Source organism: Dermacentor andersoni, chromosome 7 (genome assembly GCF_023375885.2).
Source record: "Dermacentor andersoni chromosome 7, qqDerAnde1_hic_scaffold, whole genome shotgun sequence".
NCBI lineage: Eukaryota > Metazoa > Arthropoda > Arachnida > Ixodida > Ixodidae > Dermacentor > Dermacentor andersoni.
In genome coordinates this window covers 61,002,860-61,030,753 of record NC_092820.1, presented here as the reverse complement: position 1 = coordinate 61,030,753, position 27,894 = coordinate 61,002,860, and the positions used below count along the sequence as shown (strand labels likewise).

At 45.0% G+C, this 27,894-nt stretch overlaps 1 protein-coding gene across 1 annotated transcript in view; it reads right to left on the bottom strand.

Annotated features, from left to right (window-relative positions):
* Window positions 1-21,269, bottom strand: part of LOC126534407 (uncharacterized) — a 58,265-nt gene extending 36,996 nt beyond the window's left edge. Inside the window, exons 1-4 of the mRNA XM_050181691.3 lie at window positions 20,986-21,269; window positions 20,848-20,899; window positions 10,280-10,338; window positions 4,068-4,150 (exon numbers count right to left, since the gene is read on the bottom strand). Coding sequence (XP_050037648.2) covers window positions 4,068-4,150; window positions 10,280-10,338; window positions 20,848-20,899; window positions 20,986-21,058 — 267 coding nt within the window. The 5' untranslated portion in view covers window positions 21,059-21,269. The remainder of the gene's footprint in view (window positions 1-4,067; window positions 4,151-10,279; window positions 10,339-20,847; window positions 20,900-20,985) is intronic.
* Window positions 21,270-27,894: the final 6,625 nt, after the last annotated feature.

Sequence of the window (27,894 nt, the reverse complement as noted above, 5' to 3'; positions counted from 1 at the left end):
GCCAGCTGCAAACTCTCGGACGCAGAGCTCAGTCGATAAAAGCCCAGTCTAAAAGCATCTCGTAGCCGAACGATTGGTCGTTCGGCTACAAGACTACATTTGCAACATCCATCACCATGCTGGAGAAAAAAACCAGGTTGCAGATGCTCCATCGCGAAACCCAACTGAGGAAAGCTCCCCATAAAACCAAGAAGGCTGGATCATGTTCTTCCAGTAAGTTGTTTGGAATGCCCAATGTGACGACAAGGATTTTGTGTCCCTTATGAATTCTCTTATATATACAGAATATAATGCCAAGTTTGTTTTATGCAGAGGTACGTTGTATCGTCACCACTGGGCCAATAAGCGTGATGTACACCATCTTGTGGTCATTCCTAGCTCCATGCACTCACGCATTTTGCGTGGCATACACGACACACCCGAAGGAGGCCACGTCGGCCATCGAGCCACCTTGTGCAAGGCACAAGAATGCTTTTGATGGCCAAGAATGGATAAGAATATGTGTTCGTATCTCACCAGCTGTGACGTGTGCCAACAACACACACGGCATCCATGGTGTAAACCTGGATTCGTTACACCTATTACGCCTTCCGAGTCAATTTTCCACACTGTGGGAACAGATCACGTAGGGCCTTTACCAACAACGACATCGGGTCACTAATATATTATAGTCGCTGTGGACTACATGTCTAAGTTCACAGAAGTTGCTGCCGTGCCTTCATTTGCCACCAGCTATGTCATAAGATTCCTATGGGAGTGCTTCGTACGCAGACATGGCCTCCCAGAGAAGCTCATCTCTGACAGGTCGACCACTTTCTGCAGCCGCAAGCTCCGTACTTATCTACGACTAGCAGGAGTTGACGTTCCCTTCGGGTCAGCATACCATCAAGCGAACGGTCTGGCAGAGCGGTCGAACCAGAACATCCAAGCTCCACTCGCACCATATCATAAAAACAAGCCAGGTGAAGCCGATTGCAATGAACATCTTCAAGCAGGTGCATACACAGTTAACACAGCGTTGCAGAGCTCTGCAGGAACATCCCCCTACGAGATAGTGCACGGCCAACTACACAAAATAGGCGCTACATCCAGCTTAGACACGGCTGTAAAAGCTGGACGCCCCACTGCACGACAGACACTTGTCCGCAATGTCTGAACAGAGGCGCGCAAGAGAATTGTGCATGCCCAACACGTGCAAAAAAACGGTACTACAACCGCCGCCACTGTCTGACCCCGCAATATACTATATCTGCAACGAGGTGTGGGTGCAACGAGGTATGCCACCCTTTTCAAAAAAATTATGTGCAATGTACGAGGGACCCGTTGTTATTATTGAACACCTGAGTGAGATCACTTGGTGTGCATGGTCTTCGGCTCCTAAATTGCGCACAGACAAAAGAAATGCGAATAACTTTGCCGTGTATGTGTCGCGTATCAAGAACTGCATTCATAGACAAATCTAAAGTGGCGCCATGTGTTTACCTTTCAGGGGTACACCAGTTGTAGTGTGGCCAAGTGTAATGACAAAGAGAAGCAACGGAGCTCGGGCGCTGGCACAGCGAGTGCAAAAAACTGAACAAGGGCAGAATAGAACAGTTGACCCAGCGAAGGGCCGTTGTTTCAGTTGTCTTATATACAATGTATAATCTTTGTCTTCTTGGCTTTTTTTTTATCACACAGTTTCTCTTCCATCAACTAACTGTTTCATATTTCAACTTGTAAGGAACAAATCAAGCTCCAGAACTCCTCACAGGCAATATGATTACACCCCATTGATATCAAGTTATCCCGTCCTCATACTGCTCGGCTAAATAACCTCTTTCACTTATGCAAAATTAATTTTGGCACGAGAACTCATCATCACAAGTGAACGAACATTGGCCACTGCGCTTGCCTCTCAAGAAAGTTGTGTTACAGTCGAACCCGGCTATATCAAGCTCGCAAAAGAACGCCTGTCAGTTCGATATAGAGCATAACTCGATATAAGCCTGCTAAAGAATTGGATGTCATAAAAGCACATACCATTTATATAGTCACTTTATTGATGAAACTAGCTTAGTTTCCCATGAAATAGTCCCGTATTTTCTTCTGCTTGGGCAATTTCGCTGCCTGCAATGCACACACTTCTCCACATTGTCTAAGGAGTCGGAGCAGCTGAGGCCGAAACCTTCCACATTCGTGCAGAAGCACCGGACTAGTGAGAGTGCACCAATCACATCGGAGGATGCGGGCAAGGGACCGTTGTTGCTTTCCTCGTTGTGCCCACTGTCACTTGTGCTCAGTACGATGTCGGCAATACAGTCTTCGTTTTCGGGCTCTCCCTTGCTCGCAACACCATCATCTGCACTCACAAACAGCTTTCGGAAATTCTGACAGCTCGCTCCAAACTTCGGCAACAGTGGCAATGGCTTCGTCGCATTCATCAGAATTTACAGTCATCACCGAGCAAACAGAAGCCAGCACGTTTGAAGCAATTTCGGATGAACCACTTGTACATGAGGGTGCGTACGCATCGGGCGCTATGGGCACCGGGTCGCAAGTTCCACCGCTTTAGCCCTAATCTCCCCTTTATTCTTCAAGATCATGCTGAGAGTGTTCCTCGGAATCTTGCACACTCCGGGCACATCTGACTTCTCACCGCGTTCTACCTGATTTATTATTTTGGAGCTTCCCGACAAAACACAAATTCTGCCGCTTCATCACGGCAACGCTGCAGGAGAAGGCCCACAAGGTGCAAACACATTCAACCAGAAAAGCAGCGAGACAATTCGCACTTGCGCCATCTTGCATGATGAGGGCACAAGAGCCTCCGATTGGCTGTCTGAGCAAGCGCTGCAGGCAGACCAGGATCATCTTTTGCAGGGGGGTGTCAATGGCTCGCCAGAGGCAGCGCGGTCACGGTAGGGTGATCATACAAACTAGGATACATAGCGCAAGAATGACGCAAGGACGAAGCAGGAACACGGGACAAGCGCTCATCCCGCGCTCATCCCGTGTTCCTGCTTCATCCTTGCGTCATTCTTGCGCTACGTATCCCAGTTTGTATGTATCCTACCAACACGCCCAAACTTCTTCCCTGCTAGGGTGAGCAGTTGGATGGAGCCACGCTGCCGGGTTTCCCCGCCACCACGAGAGAAAGCCAACTTTGGGGGCACTCTTTCGCCGCTTGACGTTCAATATATCGGGAGTCGCTGCTATTTTTGTTCGATGTAAGCGTAATTTTTGCTATATATACTCATTGTAGTTATACCATGTTCAGAAATTGCTCAATATATAGAATAATTCGATGTAAATGGGTTCGACATAGTTGGGTTCGACTGTAGTACATTTTGATTAGCCAATCTGTTCGTCACTTTGTAATATTTATGTTAACTTTGATCGCTAATGTCTAGCTGCTTGTGCTGCTCATTTTCTTAGATTTAAATACGTGCATTTGAAATTGTAAAGTAATTGTCTCTTGCCTCCCTTTCTTTTTGGTCTTCGAAGAGAACCAGTTACCTGCTGCATTTTCCTCTTTTTTTTAACTGCTCTTAAGCTTTTGCCGTTTTTTTTTTATGTGTTGGTTCAGCAGACATTGCACGCTACACAGAAGTTGGTTGTTCATCGTCACTTTAAGCCAACTCAGAAGCCACAAACCCTTAGCAAATCGCTTTGTCCATCGTCAACATACCACACGTACCTGTACATGTACATGTACAAGGTCCCCGAGTTATCTTCTAAGTGACAGTGTAAGAATTAAAGCAAAAAGTCAAGAGATGCACAGTTAGCAGTCGGTGCTTACAATGCAATTGCACGCAAGGTCATCTCAATGTCGTGCTCAGCTATGGAAGCATATTTACTGTGTTATTTCCACCCTTTATGTAGTGGCCCAAATAAGGGGATCCCTTAATGAATTAAAACGACACAGCCACCTAGTTACTGCAGGTGGATGTTTTTATGAAAGGTCAAAAGTAAAATTTACTATCATACTTCTACACAATGCTCGTATGCTCTTTGGTCGACGAAATTTCACTATTTCCGCAAACCATCATATTATTTTTGGATTAGTAAACAAAATATTACGCTACCGCATGTGGTTGCTCGTGTACAGCCCATCTGGTAATTCTTGCAAAGCCATGCTGAGGCCCCAGGCTCCACGGTCCAAAATTGGCTGCACGCGCAGAAACAAAAGACAGCGTCGACTGCCAATGTAGCTCTCGCAGTGCAACTTTTCACACAATATGCAGCGCACAAAACACAGATAATGGTGCACATGTACAGACACATTAAATTATGCACAGAAAAACATGATAGAAGCATTAGGAATCTCAAATACTCTGAGCAGAAGGAAGAAAGGATGTCCTTTCCCCACCAATCCAAGCAAAATACAGTAGAGTGCCATTAAGACAAACCTGGTTAAGCTGAATCTTCAGGGATATGCTTGAGAAATGCGCAAAGGCTTTGTTAGTTTCCCATAGACGTCGGGCAAATAAAAAGAACTAGCAAACCAAGCAGATCCAACTTATCAATAAATAACTAAATAAAATTATTGCAACCTAAATGACGCAAAGTTTGCTTGAGTTAGCAAGGCAGCAGCAGCTGCAGGTGACACAAGTGCAGCCTCACCACCCATAGCTGCTAGCTGTCAGAGTCACGAGGACGAAGGCGATGTGTGGTTCTTGTCGAAGGAAGAATGTGGATGGAAGGTGCATGACACAGACAGGTACGACACATGTATAAATACATTTAAGGCTTCACACTCCTTGTGTCACGGTGGCACATTCATTTTGGGCTATTGGTCAAGAATGGGCACATGCCCGGTAGCTCAAATTGCCTACATACATCGAAAAATTGATCTGGTAAGGAAACTATGATAAACTCCAAACCCCTGGAAGAGGCAAAGCAAGCAGCACTTTGAAAAAGTCAACTTGAAAAAAAAAAAAGTCTATCTCATAGGTTAAAATTCTACAATTGTCACGTTGTTCGCTACTCGACTCACTGAGAGGCCCAAAGCAACATCTCACTCGTGCGAAAAGAGATGGTGTGACAACGTGCAGGGCTGACACAATGGAAACATTAATTGAGGAGAATCCCATGCAGGCTGATAATGATGGTGAGGACACTGACGAGAAGCCACAAGAACGAGTGGTGTTCACAGGTGATGCAGCTGATAACACAAAAAATACTTTTGGTGAATTGTTTTAACATGAGGGCACTGTAGGACTTTTTAGCAAGCTAGGTGAAATCTCAATTTTTCGATAGTGCGCAGACTTGCAAAACCACCGCAGGAAAGAAAATAACTGAGTGGCCCAAATAAAAGTACATAAAATATTGCTTCGAATCCTACATGTGCATTTTAACTTTACATTGCTGCTCCTAGAATAATGATTTAAAGTGAAGCTTTCTTTGCCTCTTCTCCCTGCTTTATGGGTTCTGCTGCCTCGCTGATTATACAACTTAGGCCACTGGGTGTGCACAACTGGGTATGGTCCACTATATAGGTGTCCGAGTAAACAAGTAGAACAAGAGGCAAAGTGACAAGTCGGCAAGAAGCGCAGAAACAAGAAGAAGAAATGCTACCCATGCAGGGTAGCAAACCAGACTTCATTGTGGTTGGCCTACTTCCCTTTCCTTTGTTTCTCTCTGGCAGTGATATCTTATGGATAGTACAAAATTTTGTTGGTACTGACGTGTAATATTGTTGTGTGCATGCATGCATGTATGCGCATGTAAACCAGGCCCTCTACGATGCTTAAGTGTTCGAGAGTATCTGAAGCAAATCTGATTGGATGCCACATGACAATAGTTTACCAGGATCCAGACTTCTGTGGAAAGATATACATAGGACATAATAGCACTTGCCTGAATAATGAGAAAAAAAGGAACACTGAGGCAATTAAAGAACGAAATGTCAGGTTACCTGGATGACCATTATGTTAGGAACACAACATGCATTCCTAATTTTCCTAGTCGGGCTATTCTCAATTGAAATTGGAGTGAATGAACTACGCGTGAATGAACTGTATTGTCAAGTATGACATGCAAACAAGACAAAGTATGCCAGCGATGTGATGGCACTGGAAAAGAAACACTGCATTTTTATGAGAGAGGAATAAAATCTTCACGACTTCCTTCAATATTGCCATGTACTATGCTTCAGTCAAAAGCTTCATATTCCTTTTCAGTCGCAATGTACACATCTGCATACAAAACTTGTTATTTTGTTACTGCTGTCCAGTGGTCACCGGGAAAAAAAGATTGGCAGTTTCGCTTGACGGGCAAAGCACTGACAGCGATACAAGGGTTAGCACTGCGCTTCAACTCCTCGGATAGTGCTCTAACTATATAGGCGGGTGTGCCTATATAGTTAGAATAGTTAGCAATTTCAACACACCATGTAGGGCCTGTAATGAGACCGCACAGGCATTACTACACTGCCTATAAAGAGCCACACCAGTAAAATTACGTCACTTTCAGGTTGGAGCACTGATATTGTTTAGCACCTGTAATATTTAATAGCCTCAGAACATATAAGAGCCACACACTGTGAATGTTATCTTTCATAACATTTGTTCATAGGCTGCCACTGTAAGAAATTCTGAGGAATATTTCAGTCAGGAACGTAAGACCTGGTATGAGCAACTATTGCAGTCTAATAGTATAGCATCTACCTTGCATATGCAGCATGCATAAACGTATAGCATACATATAGCTAAATATATACTGAGCCTTACAGCAACGTCGATGCTACCAATGAAATTCGCCTGGAGTGTCCATATAATTGTTATTGCAATAAGAACAGCAGGCATTGATCATTGTGTAAAATGCTTGTAAAATGCTCTGCTTTCCTAATGTGGCTCCAGCTCACTTCAGTGTGCCTGTACAGACAAACACTTTGCTGAAGGCACTGACATGCTTGACAAAATGTTGGACATGCTGCATTCTGTCAGGACTGTTGAAGGAGCAACTTATCCCGCCTCATGTAATACTTACATCCAATAAATAAACACACTAAAGAGAAACACTAGATCAATTTAGACTTAATAATTTTTAAACACTATTCCCATTAATTTCGAAGACAGAGGTTGATTACTAGAAGAAAAAAATTAATGCCAAACTTCAATGTTTCATAAATTTTGTGCCGAAACCCCTGTGCCCATACATCAGTGTGATGTCATAGCTATAAAAGTTTCTGAAACTTTTGAAGTTTGGTTTTTAGTTCCTTTTGATATGTAGTTCATTTTCCCCAATTAAAATTTAATAGGCCTCTGCAGTCACTCCCAATGTTTACGACGTCATGGTGAGCTGGTGCAGAAACACCGAAGCAGCACTGTGACAAGCTTTAGTTTTTGTGTCGTTTTGTTTTGTTTATATTTGTTTGCAAGTACCAGCCTGAATTTGTCTGCTTTTACTCTTACTGCCTTTAGGCTGACCTGTTTCTTGTAGACCAATTTTGCTCTTTCTCTCTTAAAATTAAGGTGAATCCTAGCCTTCACTAATACGATCACTGCACTTTACCCTACCTATCACTTCTACATCCTACACTATGCTGGTATCAGCAGAAAGTATGAAGTCAATTTCATTTCTTGTTTCACCATTAGGGCTTTTTTTTCAGCTTATTCCTATCTGCAACTTCTACCAGCATCTCTCCTCTAGCATTCCTACAATCCACGCCATAGTTGCCAATTGCTTGTTCACCAGCCTGCTTTTTCCCCACTTTTGCATTGAAGTCGCCCATTACTATAGTACACAGAGTTTTCACTTTTCTCATCGCTAATTCAACATCTTTATAAAATTGATCTACTTCCTCATCATCGTGACTGGATGTTCGAGCGTAGGCTTGTACTACCTTTAATCCATACCTCTTATTAAGTTTGATTACGACTACAGCTACCCTCTCATTAATGCTGTAGAATTCATCAATGTTGCCCGCTATGTCCTTATGGATTAGGAATCCTACCCCGTATTGCTTCTTATGTAGGAGCCCTCTATAGCAGAGGACATGTCCATTATTCAGTAATGTATAAGCCTCACCAGTTCTAATTTCACTAAGGCCGATGATATCCCAAACAATGTCTGATAGTTCCTCAAAGAGTCCTGCTAAGTTAGCCTCACTCGAGAGGGTTCAGGTGTTAAACACTGCAAGGGTCAGTTTCCATTGGCGGCCTGTCCGGACCCAGAGATTCTTAGCACTCTCTGCTGCGTTACAGGTCTGACCGCCGCCTTGGTCAGGTGCTCTGCACGTGATACAGCTAAACTTAGCTACCTGTTAAGTGTCCATTTTAATTGTGTGTGCACTTTTAGCCAGTGATTCAACTCTTTTCAAGAAACCAGGCAGCATGAGTGACAACACAATAGACAGGCACTTAGTTATTCAGCAATTATGATGACTCACTAGAAAAAGAAAAAGCACCATTCTACCACTTTGATTCCTTTTCAATGCAGTTTCCAGAGCCTTGGAATGACTTCATGAAAATTTGACACAATTATCAACAGTCCACAATTCATGACTGAATAGGATATAGATGAGCTGAGGATGCAGTACCAGTGTAAAATTAAACTAGAATAATTCCAAAACTACAGAAGTGTATTGCTTTGTTTCCAGCTTCACGTGCCTTTGTAAAGGCTAAACCCCATGAGCGCGATTTTGTGCGCGACAGCAACAGCTTCGAATGACGGATCGGGCTGTCGCTTCAACAGATCACTCTATTTTGTCGCGCGATCGCTCAGTTCTGCAAATCTAGAATTCGTCGCTCGTCACCCGGAAGTGCTATGAGTGACTAGTCCATGGAGGAAGGAAACTTCCTCCATGGACTAGCCAACAGCGTGAACCCTGAACTGGATGTACATCACTCAAGTACTGCCGATTGTGGCATGGAACGAGCAAACGATCGAATTTTTATAGTGCAAGGATAAGAACCTACTGGAAGTCCTTCAGAAATATTGTATGCTGCTTTTTACAGTAAAACAGGTCAACTTAAGTTAATAAAGCACACGTCACGCTAGTTTCGGCAGCCTATATTGCTGCCCTCATACCGGCAACACTGGGGAGACGTCGCTCGAAGTCCACGCTCGCATGGGGTAACAACTTGTAAGCAACGAGCGAACGCGACAGACATCTCCATCACGTCGCTTGTCACGCACAAGATCGCTTGCATGGGGTTTATACTTAACAGTGGGAACTATACTTGGGACCACTCCACATTAGCAACCAGCTATAGAGCAATTACACGTTGAACTTCCATGTAAATACACAAAACCGGGCATCTACTGCTGTTTGTGTTTCAATGTATGCTTATGGTAATCTGCATGTCTAGTCTTTCTCTGTCTTATGACCTCATTAACTTGCATATTTTGCACATGATCACCCAAGACAAATGATGAATGTCCATTCTTTGACATGCAAGGACTCTTTGGGCCTGCTGAGGTGCCACTGCTACAGATTACATGGCACTGCGTGTATTATTTCATTTTTTCTGTATGTCCTTGGGCATAATGCATGTTGTAATCTGTACTGACGGCCCATGCAAGGTCTTTTGCAACACTATAGCAGAACATTCTGTGTGAAACTTGGCGATATGGCTACTCATGTAGTGTGTACATATCTACCCCTCACAAGCACATTAAAAAAGGCAATGAGTGTGATGCAATCCAAGTGCAATTCTATGAAAGCAAGGAAAAATAAATAATCGCAAGGCATACCAAAAAGGTAAAATATATGTAGATGACAGGACATTAACCTAATCTAATAATAAGCAGAAAAACAAAAGGTTAAAAAAAGCAAAGAAGAGATAACAAGGTAACCTATACACAGGTGCGAGAACATTATGCAGTCTTCCCCAAAACTGGTGTGGAGATTATCCCAGTAGGTGTCACAATTTGAGAGGAGCAAGATGTGATAAAGAAAAACAGATCCAAGTGCTAGGACCCATGCTGCAGATGTTTTAACTTCACAAGCAAGTTTAGTGCTTGACAAATGTACAATTTGCTACCTGCAGAACAGATAGATTTCTGTAACATGGCGCACACATTGTTATTAATCAGTATTCATCTTGATAATGCACGCATTTGAGTCAACGGCACAGTCACAAAGACCAACCAACTCTGAGAATTAGAAGAAACACAATATTTACAATTTATAATTAAAATAAATGTACAAGAAAGCGGCCACAGTCACAGTTGCATAAGGACGATGGACAGGAGGTCGAGCCCTCAGTTGTCCGACGTTAACCGGAGTGTATTGTTCAAAATAAGGACCAACGTAAGGAGAGGAAAAGAAAAGAAAAGACGCAGAACTTACGAAAAACAAAGGGAATTCCCCCTCTGATAGCCTTCTTGTTGTCGAAGATGGCTTTTTCACTGAAAACAGAAATGGTAAAGCTGCCAGTGAATTCCGATGACATCAGCGAAGACAAGCCAGGGTCAGAAAAGAATGAAAAGTTGGCATTTAAAACATGTCCCCTTAAAAGAATCTTTTTTTTGTTGTTGTTGTAGATTCATCCTACTTACAGGTAGCAGCCAACTTTCCATTTAATGGCTTTTGTTCCACGCTAATATAGAGCATAAACAAAATATGTATTCCTTCATATGCCGTCGATTGTATAGGAACTTCAGCGATGGTCTTCCATAAATTTTAAACCTTTCCCTCATAAAGTGCAGTTGATGAAATCACTTGCACTACAAAGACTACTTGCTAACACAGGCATACACACACACAGTAAAAATATGTGAGAGAAAACACTTAACTATTGTTCAAGCAAAGATTGCTGTTAACATGATGTATAGTTCCCCTCGTTGAACTTCTTTGTTACAGAGCAGGAACAGGAAATATTAAATAAACTCTAATCGCAAATCTGATGCTCATTTTCTTATTTGTGCACTGTGTACCTCCTGCACAATTTCACTAAATTACCCTTGCGCCATGGCGTGTCAAGCTGATATTGCAGATAGGTAAAGTCAGGTAAAGATAGGTAAAAAGTAATAGCCATTGACAAATCTCAATGCACCTTTGAATTGGCCTGCCTGACTTGCTCATCACACTCCTATCATCATTACCAAGAAACATATTGCAGAGTGCAAGGACTGCTCGCATGCTGTATGAGGTCCTTTGAAGGAACACTTAGGCTACGTTCACACTTGGTCTCGGAGCAGGCGGAAGCAGAAAAAAACTGACAAAATCTGCCCGCCTAGGAAGCGGAAAAACGGCCGGAAAACCCGGTGGTAAGCCCGATCCATCTCGGGCCGATTTTTTTTCCATGGCGAAGCGGAAAGCTGTTCCGCTTCACCGGAAGCTGCACTAGCATGTAAACATCCGGTCGTAAAATTTAAGATTTTCCTTTGTTCACTGTCTATATTTAGGAAAAGCAACTAGCTAAAACTATCAAAACTATGTATTTTTTATCTTCCATGGTAAACAAAAGTTAAAGATGACACGCGCAGTTGCGCGAAATGATTAGCTTTTAATAACTGACGGGTCAATGAATGAATGTATGTCTTGAAATAGAGTGCTGAACAGCACGCCACCACACGGACAAACGTACGCAAACTAGATGGATGCGGGCAAAAGCGGCAGTGGTTTCCGCTGCAGTGCCGAAACAAATGTGAACATCTCGTACATGCACGGAAAAGATTTTTCCGGCCCCTTTGACTTTTCCTCCCGCTTGCTGTTTCCCAAGTGTGAACGTAGCCTAACTCTTCCCAGATAAGAAAGAGGATGTTGCACCAGCAACTCCATGGAGGATTCAACCAATATGTTGCGTTTTCCACGAGCCTTACCTTTTCAAATGTCTTCATATTTAAATTTGTTGGTGACTACTTGATTTTTGTGCTTCAATCACAAGCCTCTGTGATGTGCAGTAGAAAAGAATGGAGCTATGCTTTACCTACGAATACGGTAAACAAAATAGTTTTTGGATTGGATTTAACTTAAATTGCGAATGGTTTCAGATGTGCTGACATTACAATCGGAGCTCAACAGGCCGGTTTCACATTTTAGATGCGGCAATTCTGAGATAAAAACAATTTGGCATTGCCATGTAGAGCTAAGCATGTGAGTGAAACAAGGAAATTACGTGCCCGTGAAACTTTGCTGAAATGTTTTTTTACAACCAGTGAAATGCCTTATGAAGACAGATGCCCAATTTCTGCCGTTGCATCATTATGTGAAGCACTGGCATGACAAATTCAAGTATGGAATGCATGCAACAGCGGACCACCAGAAGTTATAAAAAGAACTGAAATAGAGTCGAGCCCACATATGTAATGACGACACTTAGAGGAACTTTCGGCGACAACAAACAGTTTCTGAACAACCAAAATGTTCCACAAGAAGTCTATGAGAGAATCATTCACTTATAATGGCTTGGTACACAGCTCAGTTTGGTCAGAATGAGCGTAATGAAATGCAGCACGGCAGCGTCTCGACAAGCTAAAGATTGACACCAGTGGTCTTTACCTTATGTGCCTTAAGGTTCATAGCCTGCTCAAGCATTTTGTACATGCCAAGAGCCTTACCTATAACTATGTCAACAGCTTGAGAAACTTGTACCGTACCCCTGTCAAGAGCAAACTAAACAGCACTCAATCACCAATTACTCCCAGTAAACCGTGCGCACCATATTTGGAAATAAAGTGTCATTTCCAGGCCCGGTTCAGTTCTGTTTTGATAATTTTGAGGGCAAGTCCAAGTACAACGAATTGTTGATATAGTGAGCGCATATTGTGCAATGAAAGACTTTGTTGTATAGAGGCTTGACTGCAAGTGATAATTCCGTATGAGCACAAGATAGCACATGGCCTAAGGAACATTGGGCAGCGATATCACATCAATGTTGCCTCTCCTGCAAGAACAAGCCAAGTAGGATATTCACCATCATGAACAACTGGATTACAGAGTAGGCCACATCTCAATCCAACCATGGCATCAAACGTGCTCAACAAATTGTGCTTATGAGAGGGCCCAAATGTTCAAAATTCCCTTGACCTGTGGCAGAACCTATGGAGGACTAGCGGGACAAGGTGTTGGCGTACAGTTAAGAGGTACAATGCATCCATCAAAAATGAGGCAACTACAAATCTATCACATCAAAGGTTGTTAACCACTTTCCAAGAAAAGAATGAGAGTATTCGGCCATGAATACGTGAATATCAGACTTCCCAATTTGTAAAGGGAAAAAAAAAAACTGTGCGAGCCAAACACCACCTGGTCTGTGCAAAAAATTCTTGTTTCTCCCAATGAAATTTTCATTAGTTTATCTGCAATGACTGGTGCCATGCAGGTCATGGAATTGTATATTTTATGCACGTTTATTTATGTTACTGCATCAAGAAATCCTTCACTTGAGAGATTGGCACTTCTGTGTCATTTTACCTAGCCTTTTGTTTTGTTTTATTGTGTGTGCCCATTTGCATCTGCTATGAAATAGTACCAACTCGCCAAAGTCACAATCTCATTTCATAAATATCATGCCTAGCCGAATACATGCTATTGTCTTGACAGAATGTGAACCTTTAGGCACAGTCCAACTACTCGTGGAGATTTACAGTACCAATGTGTTAGCCAATGTTGGTTTCAACAGGTGTCAAGCAGTTGCATAACACAATTTTCCTAAGTAAGCAGCCACAGAAGACACCACCTTGGCACAAAGCAGCCATAAATCTCTTGTGGCACCAGCTACTAGACAGGGACAGTATTATTGCTACCTGGAGTGCACACGTGTCGTGCCCACTACAGCAGCTGTTCGTTGCATACACGAAAAGACCCGCTTTAGTAGGCAACCTGGCAGTAGAAGCCCCAGTGCGAATGCTAGCTGAGCAGAGTGAGTTATACAGATTCCTCCTCTGAATACACCTACTGCTGATTGCTGCTTCCACACAAAGGCATGATCTGCAGGCAGATTCGCCGCAGCTACTTATCACCGAGCATGATTGATAGCATTCTTGCAGAAAAAACATGACTTAATACACATATAGTAACTGCGTTTTGCAATGTTTGCAGCATACCTTACTATCATACAGGCAGCAAAAGCCCAAAACTTCTTTTTCTAAGAAACAGGGCATGACAACCGACATATGGAACGTGCATATAACAGTGCTTTATACTGTATGCACAGCAGTGCTTAAAGTCAAGGGGGGCCTGGGGAGGCCCTGCCCCCCTTCTCTTTTTTGAGGAGGGGCTCGGCCCCTCCTCGGCAGGTTAACAGTAGCACTGTGGCACCAAGTCGACAAGCGCTGGAGGCGATTTTATTACTAGTAGTGCCTTGTGCGGGGCAATTCTAAGTCTGCAATGTTTCAATTGAATCGTGATTAATCAGTTGACATAGCACGAGCAAAAACAGGAAAGCAGGTATTGTCCTGCTGCATGCCTTTCCCCAAGGCACTGCACATGACGGTAACCACCACTATTCGGCTAAGACTCTTGGCATAGCATACAGAGAAAGCTAGCTTCACACTACACTGCTTGAAGTTGGCTTTTTTTGCGCCAGTAAACAAAAAGCGAATGTCCCAAACAACACAACTTCTGTGGCATATGAGAGTTGTGATGGGACCGACTGTCATGTAGACTCACATTTAGTCATGTAAGAAGGCCCTCATGTGGCACACATGAAATCCTATCTATATATATATTGTTACGTCCAAACGCGTCAAAGGGACGCGGGGATCAAGAAGAGAGGGGAAGAGGAGAACGAAGACTGTGCAGCGGCCATTCCTGTTCTTCGTAGCCTGCCATTCCTGCTCTCGCACGCCTAAATAAACCCCTTTTCCCCGTGCTTGTAACAAATTGGTGGAGGTGCGGGGTACACCTCGTAACCACGGAGCCTACGCTGCTACAACTTCGCCGAAGCCGTCGACTTGCCGGACTTCCGCCACCCTCCCCTGCCATGCCTGAATACGCCTGCCAGATTCCCGAAGGATCTGACGCGGCTTCAAGGCCAACACCTGGTGTTCCGTGGCAATACTACCGGGTGCCACTCACTTTCGGAGGAAAAGCCGGAGAAGATGTCGACGAGTGGCTCACGAACTACCGCAGGGTGAGCCGGTCTAACGGTTGGAACTCGACCGCACAATTGTCCAATGTTGTGTTTTCCCTCACCGACACAGCGCTCGTCTGGTATGAGAATCACGAAGACACGCTCACTTCATGGGAGCTTTTCGTCGAGGAGCTCAGAGCGTGTTTCGGAGACTCTAGCGCAAAAAAGAAACGCGCTGAACAGACGCTTTCGCAAAGAGCTCAGATTCCCGGCGAGACCTGTACGACTTATATTGAAGAAGTGCTGAAACTGTTTAAGATAGTCAACTCTCAAATGTCTGAAGATGACAAAGTTGGACATTTGTTGAAAGGAATAGCCGAAGACGTCTACAATTTTTTGATCGGCAAGGACAGCTTGGATTCCGTGTCTGACGTCATTCGCCACTGCAGGACCTTTGAGACGCTGAAGATGCGACGGATAATACCGAAGTTTGGTCGCCTGGCTAATGTCACGACGGTGGCAAGTGTAGACCCGAGCTCGTGTGTTGACCTTCCATCCACTATACGGCAGATCGTTCGCGAAGAGTTGCTCCATCAGGAAGAGATGTACCATTGCACACCCGGCATCACTGGCGCATACTCACCACACGAGATTAGAAACACGGCCGTTTCGACATCATGGCAACCCACGGTGAACTCAGCGACCATCGAGTATAGGTCTACCCCACAAATGAGAGGGACCATGAGCTATCAAGGTCATGACTACGACCAACGCCCACGCCGCACGCACGCGTCCCAACGGCCGATGCCTAGCCATGATGAATGTCACCCACCTACTGTCTATGCAGTCGACAGCAACATGCGCGACTACATGGAAGAACATCGCAATTTGAGGCATCTGCCGGTGTGTTTCCAATGCGGTGTCGCGGGCCACATAGCGAGGTTTTGCAATCGTCGCCCAACAACGTGGAATGGTCGATCCGGATCTTCAACAAGGCCCACACCTCCTACGAGGACAACTCAACAGCCGTACACCACCTCTTGGTCAGCTGGCGTCCCTTCTGGCAACGATTACTGGCAGAGAAGCTTCCGGAGCCGCTCGCCGGCATCTGACAGGAGTTTGACGCCACCACCGACTTCTCGTGCACCGCGTTTACGTCAATCTCCATCGCCAGTGCGCCGCTCCGCCTCGCCTTCACAACCGGAAAACTAGCTAGCGCGGCCGATGGGGGTGAGGTCGCTCGACACGTGCTATCGACAGAAATGCCCCCTGCAGTTGCTATGATTAAGAACAAAGTGCATGTGCTTGTTGATGGTGTTCCTACAATGGCTTTAGTGGATACCGGAGCAACTGTATTCGTAATGAGTCTCGGTTTTAAAGGTCGGTTGGGGCGTAAAGTTGTATTTCGGTGGGACCAGGCTGCAACGTTTTGTGGAGTGAGCGGCGAGTCGTTGCGCCCTGTTTGTGTGTGCACTGCTGACGTATCCTTGGCTGGTGGAGTTTTCGCGACGGAGTTTGTAGTTATTCCCCGATCGACACACGAAGTGATTTTGGGCATCGACTTTTTGCGACAGTGTGGTGCGACCGTCGATTGTCGCACGGGGGAAGTTTGCGTCGATGGCCATGTTTCGTCCGGGCTCTTAGAGGAGACTTGCAGTCAAGGTGAACTTTGTGTATCTGCAGATACTGTTGTGCCTGCGTCCACCTCTGTGTGCGTGCCGGTTTTGTGTCGCGGTGAAGTTCCAGACAGTTTCGATGCCTCCGTAGAGCCAATGCATCTAAATTGTATGAAAAAGAACATTTTTGTCCCTCATTGTGTGGTATCCATCGGCAACGGGCGTGCTGGCTTGTGGACGGCCAACTGCTCGGCAGAACCCGTCCTGCTTCCAGACGGCTTGAAACTCGCCTACTTTACAGAATACACGTCTTCGTCCATAGCCGTACTAACAGATCCGCCGTGTGAACCTGCTGACCTTCGCCACGTCTCCAACAAAAAGCTTCTGTCTATGATAAACAAGTCACTCAGCACACGGGAGCGCCATACCTTGGTGGATACGCTTTCTAAGCATCTGTCAGTGTTTGACTTTGCGCAGCCGGACAAAGCGTTCTCGATTCCCGAGTCACGAACCCGCCATACTATCGATACAGGATCTGCGCGCCCGATCAGGCAAAAGCCTTATCGCGTGTCGCCTAACGAGCGGAAGATAATCGGGGAACAAGTGAGTGACATGATGAAAAATGGAATAATACAAGAGTCCTCGAGTCCTTGGGCAGCTCCGGTCATACTTGTCAGAAAGAAAGACGGTAACTGGAGATTCTGCGTCGATTATCGAAGATTAAACGCCGTGACTAAGAAAGATGTCTACCCCCTGCCCCGGATTGATGATGCAATTGATTGCCTGCATTCGGCCTCTTATTTTTCTTCAGTGGACCTGCGCTCAGGATATTGGCAAATCCCGATACACCCGGCAGCCAAGGAGAAAGCAGCCTTCATAACCCCGGATGGATTATTCGAATTCAATGTGATGCCATTTGGGTTGTGCAACGCTCCAGCAACCTTTGAAAGGTTCATGGACACCATTCTGCGTGGGTTAAAGTGGAACATCTGTATGTGCTATCTTGACGACGTTGTAATATTCGGGCGCACATTCAATGAGCACAATACGCGCCTGGATATTGTCCTTGACTGCATCAAAAACGCTGGCCTGGTTCTGAACTCCAAGAAATGTAACTTTGGTGACCGTCAAACCCTTGTGCTGGGTCATCTTGTTGACAAAGACGGTATCCGGCCTGATCCCCTCAAGACGGCAGCTGTCGAGGCATTCAGTGCGCCGCAGTCAGTGAAACAACTTCGTAGTTTTCTGGGTCTTTGCTCTTACTTTCGCCGATTTATTCCTGGTTTTGCTGACGTCGCTTATCCTCTGACAAATCTGCTACATAAAGACGCACGGTTTGAGTGGACACCCGAGTGCGATTCTGCATTTCGTCAGCTGAAGTTCCTGTTAACCTCCCGACCTATCCTTCGCCACTTCAATCCTACTGCGCCGACAGAAATCCACACAGATGCTAGTGGCGTTGGTCTGGGTGCCGTATTGGTACAACGCTATGACGACCGTCAGCACGTGATTGCTTATGCAAGCCGCTCATTAAGCAAACCTGAACGGAATTACACGGTGACAGAGCAAGAATGCCTCGCTGTAATCTTTGCGGTTCAGCGATTTCGCTCGTACTTGTACGGACGCCCATTCCAAGTCGTCACAGACCACCATTCCCTGTGCTGGCTCGTGAACCTTCGCGACCCTTGTGGTCGCCTTGCGCGCTGGGCTTTGAGGTTGCAGGAATATAACTTCACTGTTTCCTACAAGAGTGGCCGAAAACACGCTGACGCAGACTGCCTTTCCCGTATGCCGCTTGCCACGACGGACTGCGACGCAGACGATTTTGATCATCTCGTCGCTTCTGTGACACCCGCTTTTCCGGATATCGATGCGTTCAAAGCAGAACAACGGACAGACACTAAATTGGAGCCACTCTTTACTTCTGCCCATTCAAGTGCAACAAGCAGCTACTGTGTACGTGACGGGCTCCTGTACAAAAGGAACTACTCAAGCACGGGTGCACGCTTCCTTCTAGTGGTGCCGGAGCGTCTCCGGCCAGCAATCCTTCAGGCTATGCACGATGACCCTACCTCCGGTCACTTAGGCACTGTGCGCACACTTTATCGCATTCAAGAACGCTTTTACTGGCCCAGGATGCGACATTCAGTTGAGTTTTATGTCGCCAGCTGCATACAATGCCAACGTCGGAAACGCCCAACCACTGCCCCATCTGGTCTCCTTCAACCTGTGCCGCCTTCCAGCTCACCCTTTCGGCAAGTTGGAATTGATCTGCTAGGCCCTTTTCCAAAGTCATCTAAGGGGAACCGCTGGATAATTGTCTGCGCCGACTATTTCACACGCTATTGCGAGACGGCGGCTATACCATCAGCAACTGCCACCGAAGTGTCGCTTTTCTTACTTCACGCTATTGTTCTACGACATGGACCACCTGGTGTTATCATAAGTGACCGGGGACGTCAATTCACGGCGGATATCGTGGAAGAGCTTGTGCGTTTATGTAACTCGCACCTCCGACACTCGACGCCATATCATCCGCAAACGAACGGCCTCACTGAGCGCACTAATCGAACAATCACCAATATGCTTTCCATGTATGTTGCGTCCGATCACAAGAATTGGGATGAAGTTCTACCGTTTATTACTTACGCCTACAACACCGCCAAGCACGAGACAACCGGCTACAGCCCCTTCTTCCTTCTATATGCTCGGCCGCCCCGGTATACGCTCGACACTGTCCTCCCTTTCTACCCCCACGACAATCCTACGGTCGCCGATACGCTATGCCTCGCTGAAGAGGCTCGGCGAATTGCGCATCTTCGGACTTTGGCATCACAAGAAAACTCCAAAGCCCGCTACGACGCACGACATCGGCCTGTTACATATCACCCTGGTGATCTCGTTTGGCTTTGGACTCCCACAAGGAAGCGCGGTTTGTGTCAAAAGCTGCTGGCAAACTACGATGGACCGTACGTTGTCATCGACAAAGTCAGCGAAGTGAACTATACTCTCGCACGCCTCACGAACACTGGTAGACGTTCTGCTAGGACACAAGTCGCGCATGTCGCACGGTTGAAATCATGCACGCCACGACAAGCTAGTTGACTCGCCCAGGGGGCTTTGTCTGCGAGGGGAGGTATGTTACGTCCAAACGATTTCAAAGGGATGCGGGGATCAAGAAGAGAGGGGAAGAGGAGAACGAAGACTGTGCAGCGGCCATTCCTGTTCTTCGTAGCCTGCCATTCCTGCTCTCGCACGCCTAAATAAACCCCTTTTCCCCGTGCTTGTAACAATATATATATATAGGTTAAAGGATAGAAGCACGTAGGAAAAAAACCAGGATGTTACTGATGTTTTGGCTGATCCCCAGCCAAATCATCAGTAAAGTTCTGGTATTTTTTCTATTCTATGTGCTTCCATTCTTCAACGTGTTTCAACTCGGCAGGTCAACTGTAGCACTGCGGCAGCCACTCCACAAGCACTGCAGGTGATTTTGTTACCAGTAGTGCCTTGTGCAGGGCCATTCACACTCCCCAATTTTTCTATTTATAATTTAATTACGGTTAATCGGCTGATGTGGCCAGAGTAAACGTCAGTAAAATCCTAGTATTTTTACTATGTGCTTCTATTCGTTGACCTTTTTCACTGCCAGATCCTGTAATTAAACGCTTCACTAAAATATATATATATATATATATATATATATATATATGAGCATGTGTGAGTGTGCGCTATACTGGTCACCCCCTCCACTGTACGGGAGACTTATGCCCTGAAGCACAGCATGGGTAATTTACACCTGACTGTAATACCATCAACATTTTCATGCTACAAAACAAACAAACAAAAAGAATTGGCACACTATTTATGTTGCACGTATAGAAGTAACAAGTTGTTTTTATCAATTATTTTTGTCAACGACTACGGTCACTAACCGACCACCTTTCTTAGTATGTTTGCCCCCATCTATTTTTGTCTTTCGTTCGCATTTGTTCTCCGCGCTTACGGGTAAATCTCAATGGAAAATGACCGCGCAGTCCTTTGGCATACTTCAAACGCGAAGTCCAAGGATACCTTGGCCCGAATTAATAAGTAAACACACCCTGTATTCCACAGCCAGCAGTGCATAAGATTCTGTGCTGCTTAACCTTGGCGCGCTGCGCCAAGGTTAAGCAGCACAGAAGCGGGTACCCACGCTATGAACATCTGATGGATAAATGGAAGAAATTACGGTTATCGTGGCACGCATCGAAACGCATGACAAGTGTCGCGCTTCCACCTACCTCACGAATATCAGCTCCTTTGTCTTGTAAATCCAGGATATCAGCGTAGCACCTGTTGCGAGAGCAGTAAAGCAAAATGAGAAATGTTGTCTCGTAAACACAGCAGTTTCGACTGCAAGCCCAACAGAAATAACGTACCATGGAGGTGAATGCATGCCGTTGCCTCGGCGGTTTTCAGTCTGACCAGGTCCTTCTCTTCAGCCTTGTTCATTGCAAATAAGTGGCGACGAAGGAGCCGATTGACCGCCCAAGCTGCAAGGGATTTCGAGTGTCAGTCAGAACATATGGCGCGTGTTTACGTTTTCCACTGACAGCCTAAAAGCGACACGTTGCCAAGAGAAACAACCACGCAAGAACAACAACCGCAACAACTAGTCAAGACAGTGCTCCCTTTATTTTTTTTTCTGTGCCTGCCGCGTGAGCGCCGCGCGCGCCGCGGCGTCCGCCGTGCCCTCTCCTGTTACTTTCTCGATTTTGTCCCGAGATACCGCTTGGCGGCTCCACAGTATTAGCCGCTTGCAGACGACGTTCTCCCCCGCCCGCGCGCCGGCGGTTTGCGGACAATTCGCAAGTCAAATTCTTTGTTTATCCATGAAAACACAATAAAAGTGTGTCCAGTACTGTTTGGACACGTAGCCATAGGCTAGTTATGGGTCCAAGAAATGAATTTCTATAATGCAGACACTTCGTCACATGCACAATAAGAACTTGGAAGAGCGAAGAGGGGGATATATACATAATACTAATGACAATAAGAAAGCATAACAAGGAACAGTCGCTTCAATTCAAAAACATCGTGCATGTTATATTACAATAATAAATGGGGTGTAAACAGCACATAGATGCCTTTTAACATGTTTAATGCATGCGCTGAAAGAATTTTTTAGCTGTAAGTGGAAAATTTTGAGCGTATTTTATTTCTTGTGGAAAAGTATTCCATATCTGAACACCAATGAAAGAGAGCCGTCGTTCTCCGTAAACGTTCTTCGTGGGCGGTAGATTAAAGTTGCCTAATAATACATTTCTGGTAGTACGGGATGATGTACGGAAGAGCGAGATGTGGAAGGGGTGGTTGTTTCTTACGATACTGTTTACGACAGTTGCTGTTTTTAGGAGGCGTAGTGAATCCAAGGGTAATATCCGTAGGTCGTGGAATAATGGGTTGCTGGGGTGATCCTGCTTAGATTGCGTTATGATTCGTAATGATCGTTTCTGCAATTTTCTGATTGCCTGGAGATAACTATTCTAGGTTCATCCCCATGATTAGTATGATAGATGACTGTGGATACAGTATGATAGATGACTGTGGATAAAGGAGAAATATAAAATACGTAATGTACTCGTGTCAAAACATTCATGCACTTGAAGCAGTTTATAGCAGCCCGATGCCACCTTCGCTCCTACTGCTAATAAATGGTTTTGCCAGTGCGGGTGTCTATCAAAGATTACGCCAAGTTATTTAAAACATGGAGTATATATTCTAGTAGAGTGGTTGTCAATAGTAATGTTTACAGAGTTGGCATCTACTTGTTTGCTACGGGAGTGAAATATAGTATATTTTGTTTTCTTGACATATACAGCAAGCTTGTTGGCTGAAAACCATTTAGAAACGTTTGCCAAATTTACGTTTGCTTTGGACTGTATTTCCTGGATGCTATTGCCTGTAATTAATATAGCGGTGTCATCTGCATACATCGGCATTTCTCCTAATTTTAAGACACGTGGAAGGTCGGAAACGTATATGGAAAAAAGCATGGGTCCCAAAACAGACCCTTGGGGCACGCCTGTATGAATACGTTGTGGTGACGATGATACATTATTCATGACAACTGTCTGATGACGTTCATTGAAGTAACTATAAAACAAATCGAAAATTCGTTCCCGAAAACCGTAGTGCTTTAGCTTGTACAAAAGGATGGAATGGTCGACCATATCGAAAGCCTTTTTTAAATCGAGAAAGACTACAGCTACAAGTTTGTTGTCATTTAAAGCACAGTTTATAATGTGGGCTAAAGACTGCACCGCTGATGAGGTTGAATGGTTTGGCGGAAAACCGTGTTGCTGTGGGCAAGTTATGTTGTATTTGTGTGCAAAGCTATTGATTCGATTCGCAAGGATTTTCTCGAAAAGTATATTAATGGCGCTGAGCACGGATATTGGTCGACAACTAGAAGGGCTTGAGCGATCGCCGTTCTTGTATGTTTGGACAACTCGGGCTGTTTTGAGTGACGTTGTGTGCGCGGCGGTTTCAAGTGAGCGATTGAAGACGTGGCATAATATTGGACCTAGAATATCAATATTTTCTTTTAACATACGTACTGGGATTTCATCTATACCTGCAGATTTATTACTATCCATAGGTGCTAATGTTGAGTATATCTCGTTAAGTTCAATGTCATCCATGCGAAAGGAGTTTGAGAGTGGGCTTGGTAACAAAGGGTGTATATCTGTATTATTTACATTAATACCTGAAAAATTTTCAATTCCAGCGCTGCGCTTGTGTCGTCTGCGAGCAAGAACTACAAAGGTTGGTAGATGTTTTCGCAATGACAATGAAATAAGGAATCTCTGCACGAAATAAAAAATAACGTTGAGACAAATTGTTATTACGAGTCTTACTGGGGTCACAATTCCTGCCTCCGCCAACTTGCAGATGACACTTTTAACCCGTAGGTTTCTGGCAGCGGTAGACGAAGGTCCGTCTGTTTGCTGCAACGGTGATGTTCCAAGTGATGTTCTACACGTCAGTATGCGTTGCTGTTTTGTACGATTTTGTACGTCGAGCCAGCGAAAGAAAGACTCTGGAGTGTCCTTTCACGCTATACCAGCGGACAAAGAGCTACAGGAACGATGGCTGCCAGTTATCGAAAAAAAGAACTGGGAGCCAAGTTCGAATTCAGATTATTCGGCCGTACTCAGTCTTCATTTTTGGAAAGTGACAAAAGGAAAAGCTAAGTTAGAGCAGGTAAATCTGCATTACATTAGAGTTAGTGTAAATAACCAGTTTTCTCTAAAAAGTCGAACAGGTTAGTAATTAGCACTAGGGGGTCATCTCCTAGTAATAGGGCAGGGTGTAATGAAGAATGTAAATTATACAGGCTGTGTAAAAACCTCCGTCTCTGTGTGTCGATGTGTGGGCATATGTTATTAGGATGTGTATGAATGACTGTAAGAGGTTCATGGCATTTTTCGCAAGTTGGCGGGTTTTCTTTTCGGCGGAGGAAATTGTGCGTCAGACGTGCGCGTCCAATCCGAAGTCGACACGCTACCATCGATGCGCATCTATCCGCTGTTTCATTACCCAGTATCCCAACATGGCTAGGTACCCAGCAAAACCTAATTGATCTGCCGTATTTGTTTGACGATAATTCGTTTAAAATATTCCCTAACAGGGGTTAACATTGGGATTTCACGTGTAGATCTCGAGCCTTGAGTATGCTTAATGAGGCTGTGTATATGACAGTGTTTTCAAGTTTGTCAGCGATGATCTTTTGACTTACCGCCCATCTTGCGTATACTTCGGCTGTGTAGACAGAGGCATGCTGTGGTAGTCGAATACTTGTTTCCCAATTTTCCGTTATGGCCCCCACACCCACGTGTTTTTTTTTTAAATTTAGAGCCATCAGTATAAAATTCCATGTAATTTTTGTACTTGTCACGAAGAGCGCGGAATTCTAGTATAATGCGTTCGTGTGGTGTGTCTCTTTTCTTTAAATGTGTTAGTGTCGAGTCGCACAACGTGGTGAAATCACACCACGGGGGCAAACGTTCTGGCTTTCTGGCAACCTGGAGGACTTCCCGACATAGAGTTAATCCCGACAACATTCCTCGTATCGCATGATAAGCAACCTAATCATGTTTGGTTTATTTTTATAATGTAAGCGTGAGCTGCACTGTGTGACGATGTTGTAGAATATGTGTTGTGGTGAGGATTGGATTCTGAGTATGTAGGAAAAAGTTAGCACTCTGCGCTGCTGTAAAGGAGGCTCATTATAGTCGACGTATAAACTCTGGACAGGTGATATTCTGTAAGCGCCACTTTCCAGTCGTAGACCGAGGTTATGGACTGACTCAAGTCGCCTGATGTAAGACTGTGCGGCTGAGCCATGTATGATACCACCTAATATGCTACGTACTGATGTGTACTACTACTGTACGTGTACGTACAGTAGCAGTATGTGTATGTGTACGTACTAATGTGTAGCAGGCATTTATGGTCAGAACCCCAGCGTTTCCGGGAGAGGACTTTGAGGATGTTAAGTGCGTTGTTCGCTTTAATTTTAACACTATTAGTGTGCGCGAGAATGTTCAATTTTTTATCAAGCAGAGCACCCAGAAACTTGTGTTCTTGTTTTACCGGTAGTGTGGCTTCTTGTAGCTTATCGATGGGATTTGGTTGTAGGCCTCTTTTTTTGTGAAAAGACAACACTAATAGTTTTTTCACTTTAGAAGCGAAAGCCGTTTTCAGATGATGCCCACTGCGTTAGTTTGTTTAACGTAATTTGAATTTGCCGTTCTCAGGTTGCCAAGTTCGATGTACGACACGCGATTTGTAGATCATACACATATAATGGATTCAAGGGAAGGAAATGGATTCCAAGGGAAGGAAAGCGTAGCAGAGGGCGGCAGAAAGTTAGGTGGGCGGATGAGATTAAGATGTTTGCAGGCACAACATGGCCACAATTAGTACATGACCGGGGTAGCTGGAGAAGTATGGGAGAGGCCTTTGCCCTGCAGTGGGCATAACCAGGCTTATGATGATGATGATGATTATGATGATGATGACACATATAATGAATGCATTACAGAGGCTGTAATTACATTACTGACTGAGTTCATTTTCACCACAAACAGTGTTGTGCTTAATACTCATACCTGTGGCACGCCATTTTCCTGTTTGCATACGCGTGATAGCATCGTACCTAAACGAACTTGAATTGTTCGGTCGGACATGAAATCGGCAAGACATTTGAGCATTCTACCGCGGATCCCTAAATCCGCTAAGTCCCTTAGAATATGATTACAACGAAGGCGCCAAATAAAACAACGGAGGAAGGAAGGCGGCATCGGACAACCACGTAGGCGCGCTAACAAATGACGGCACTGTTTTGTCTTTTTCTTGTTGTTTTGATTCTTGGCAGCAGCTATTCATTCCTGTGTCAAGAAATAAAACGCTCAGTTGTTAGTGCACCTACGTAGTTGTCCCGTGTCGCCTTCCTTCGTCCGTTGTTTTATTTGGCGCCTTCGTTGTAATCGTGCACAACCAACTCGCCCACCAGCACGTGCTCCGTGCCCCTAGAATACCAAACCTCCATGTTGTGTCGTACGCCTTTCTAGCTCAAAGAAAACAGTAAGATAGTATTGCTTGTGCGGAAAGGCCGCACGTATCTCGTGTTCTAGCCGGACTAGGCGATCCCGTTGTGGAGCAACCTTTCTTGTGCCCACAATGATGGTTATCTAGCAGGTTCTCGGTTTCAAGGACGTATGTCGATCTTATGCTTATGATGGCTTCATAAGACTTTGCAAGACAACTGGTGAGTGCTATAGGCCTATAGCTGGTTGCTATCCTGGGAGGTTTTCCAGCTTTCAAGAAAGGGATTATGATGGCTTGCCTCCACTCTTTGGTCATTTTTTTCCGTTTCCCAGATTATGTTGAAGAAATGAAGGAAAGTCTGAACTGCTCTTGGGGATAGGTGAGCTAGCATTGAGTAATGTACCCTGTCCGGACCGGGTGCTGTTTTTTTGGCAGTAGTGTTGATTTCTGTTGATTTCTGAAAGTGTTAAAGTGGCATTATACGATCTCTCTGAACTTCCTGTGGTCGGAAGCTTTAGTTTTTCTGCTGATTGCTTATGTTTTAGAAATGCAGCAGAGTAGTTTTCCTAGCTTGATATATAATGGAAATGTTGCCCTAATATGTCTGCTTGTTCTTCAAAATTTGTTTGTGTGCCTGGAGGTGACAGTATGGGGATACTGTAAGAAGCGTAGTCGCCTCTAAACTTACGAACCTGATCCCACATTCGTTTGGATGTTATTGAACTATTTATAGCCGAGACATAATTTTTCGAGGACTATCTTTCGGCTTGTCTGCGTGTGTACCTGGCTTTCGCTTTCGATTTTTTGAAAGAGAGTAGATTATCTTGTGTTGGATATCGCCGAAAGATACCCCACGCTTTGTTTTGTAGTTCTTTTGTTGGTGTACATTCCTTTGTCCACCCGAGTTTTAGGTTATTTCTTAGGAAGCCAGAGGATTGTGGGATTGTCTCTTCTGCTGCAGCAAGTATACAGGCGATAATCTTATTCATTTCGTCTATGGTTAACCCATCTGAAATATTATCCAGACTGGCCTTTTCGCTGAGAAGAGGCCAGTCTGCTAGATGGAGTTTTTAACGGGGTGGTCTTAATGGTATGGTAGGAAAAGGAGACGCTATTTTTTTAATGATAGCAGGCATATGGTCACTGCCATAGGGCTGGTCAATAACACTCCATTGAAAATCGCCAAAGAAAGAGGCAGAACAATTCAGGCAACTCATAGCTCCTGTGCTTGGGGAGCAGTAGGTTGCCGCACCAGCGTTTAAAAGGCATATGTCGTTTGTCAGGAAAAAATCTTCAAGTGTCTGTCCGAGGCACGTACCCAGGCGGGGGGGGGGGGGGGGGGGGCCCGGGGGGGCCCGGCCCCCCCCCCCCCCCCCGAAATCAAGTGGCATACCCCCCCTCCCCTCCCCACCCACGCCACCACTCCTCACACATTCCTAAAGCGCCGCCAGACGAATGTTGATACTTGGCAGCTGTTCATCGGTCAGCATTATGCTGCCTTTTTCACTCCTTTTAGATGGCGGTAGTTATCGGCATCTCTTGTAATGTGAAGGACAGTTTTCTCATAGATTCCGCACCCGTGCGATTAACTCGAGATGCGTTCAGTTGTCACCATCTATTCAACCGTCACGCGCATAGCTGTTGCTTTTGTTAGTTCAACCTTCTTTGTTTAGGCTGATCCTGGGACCAGGAGAGGGATGCGGCTGTTACTCAGCTGATCTGTACTCTCATGG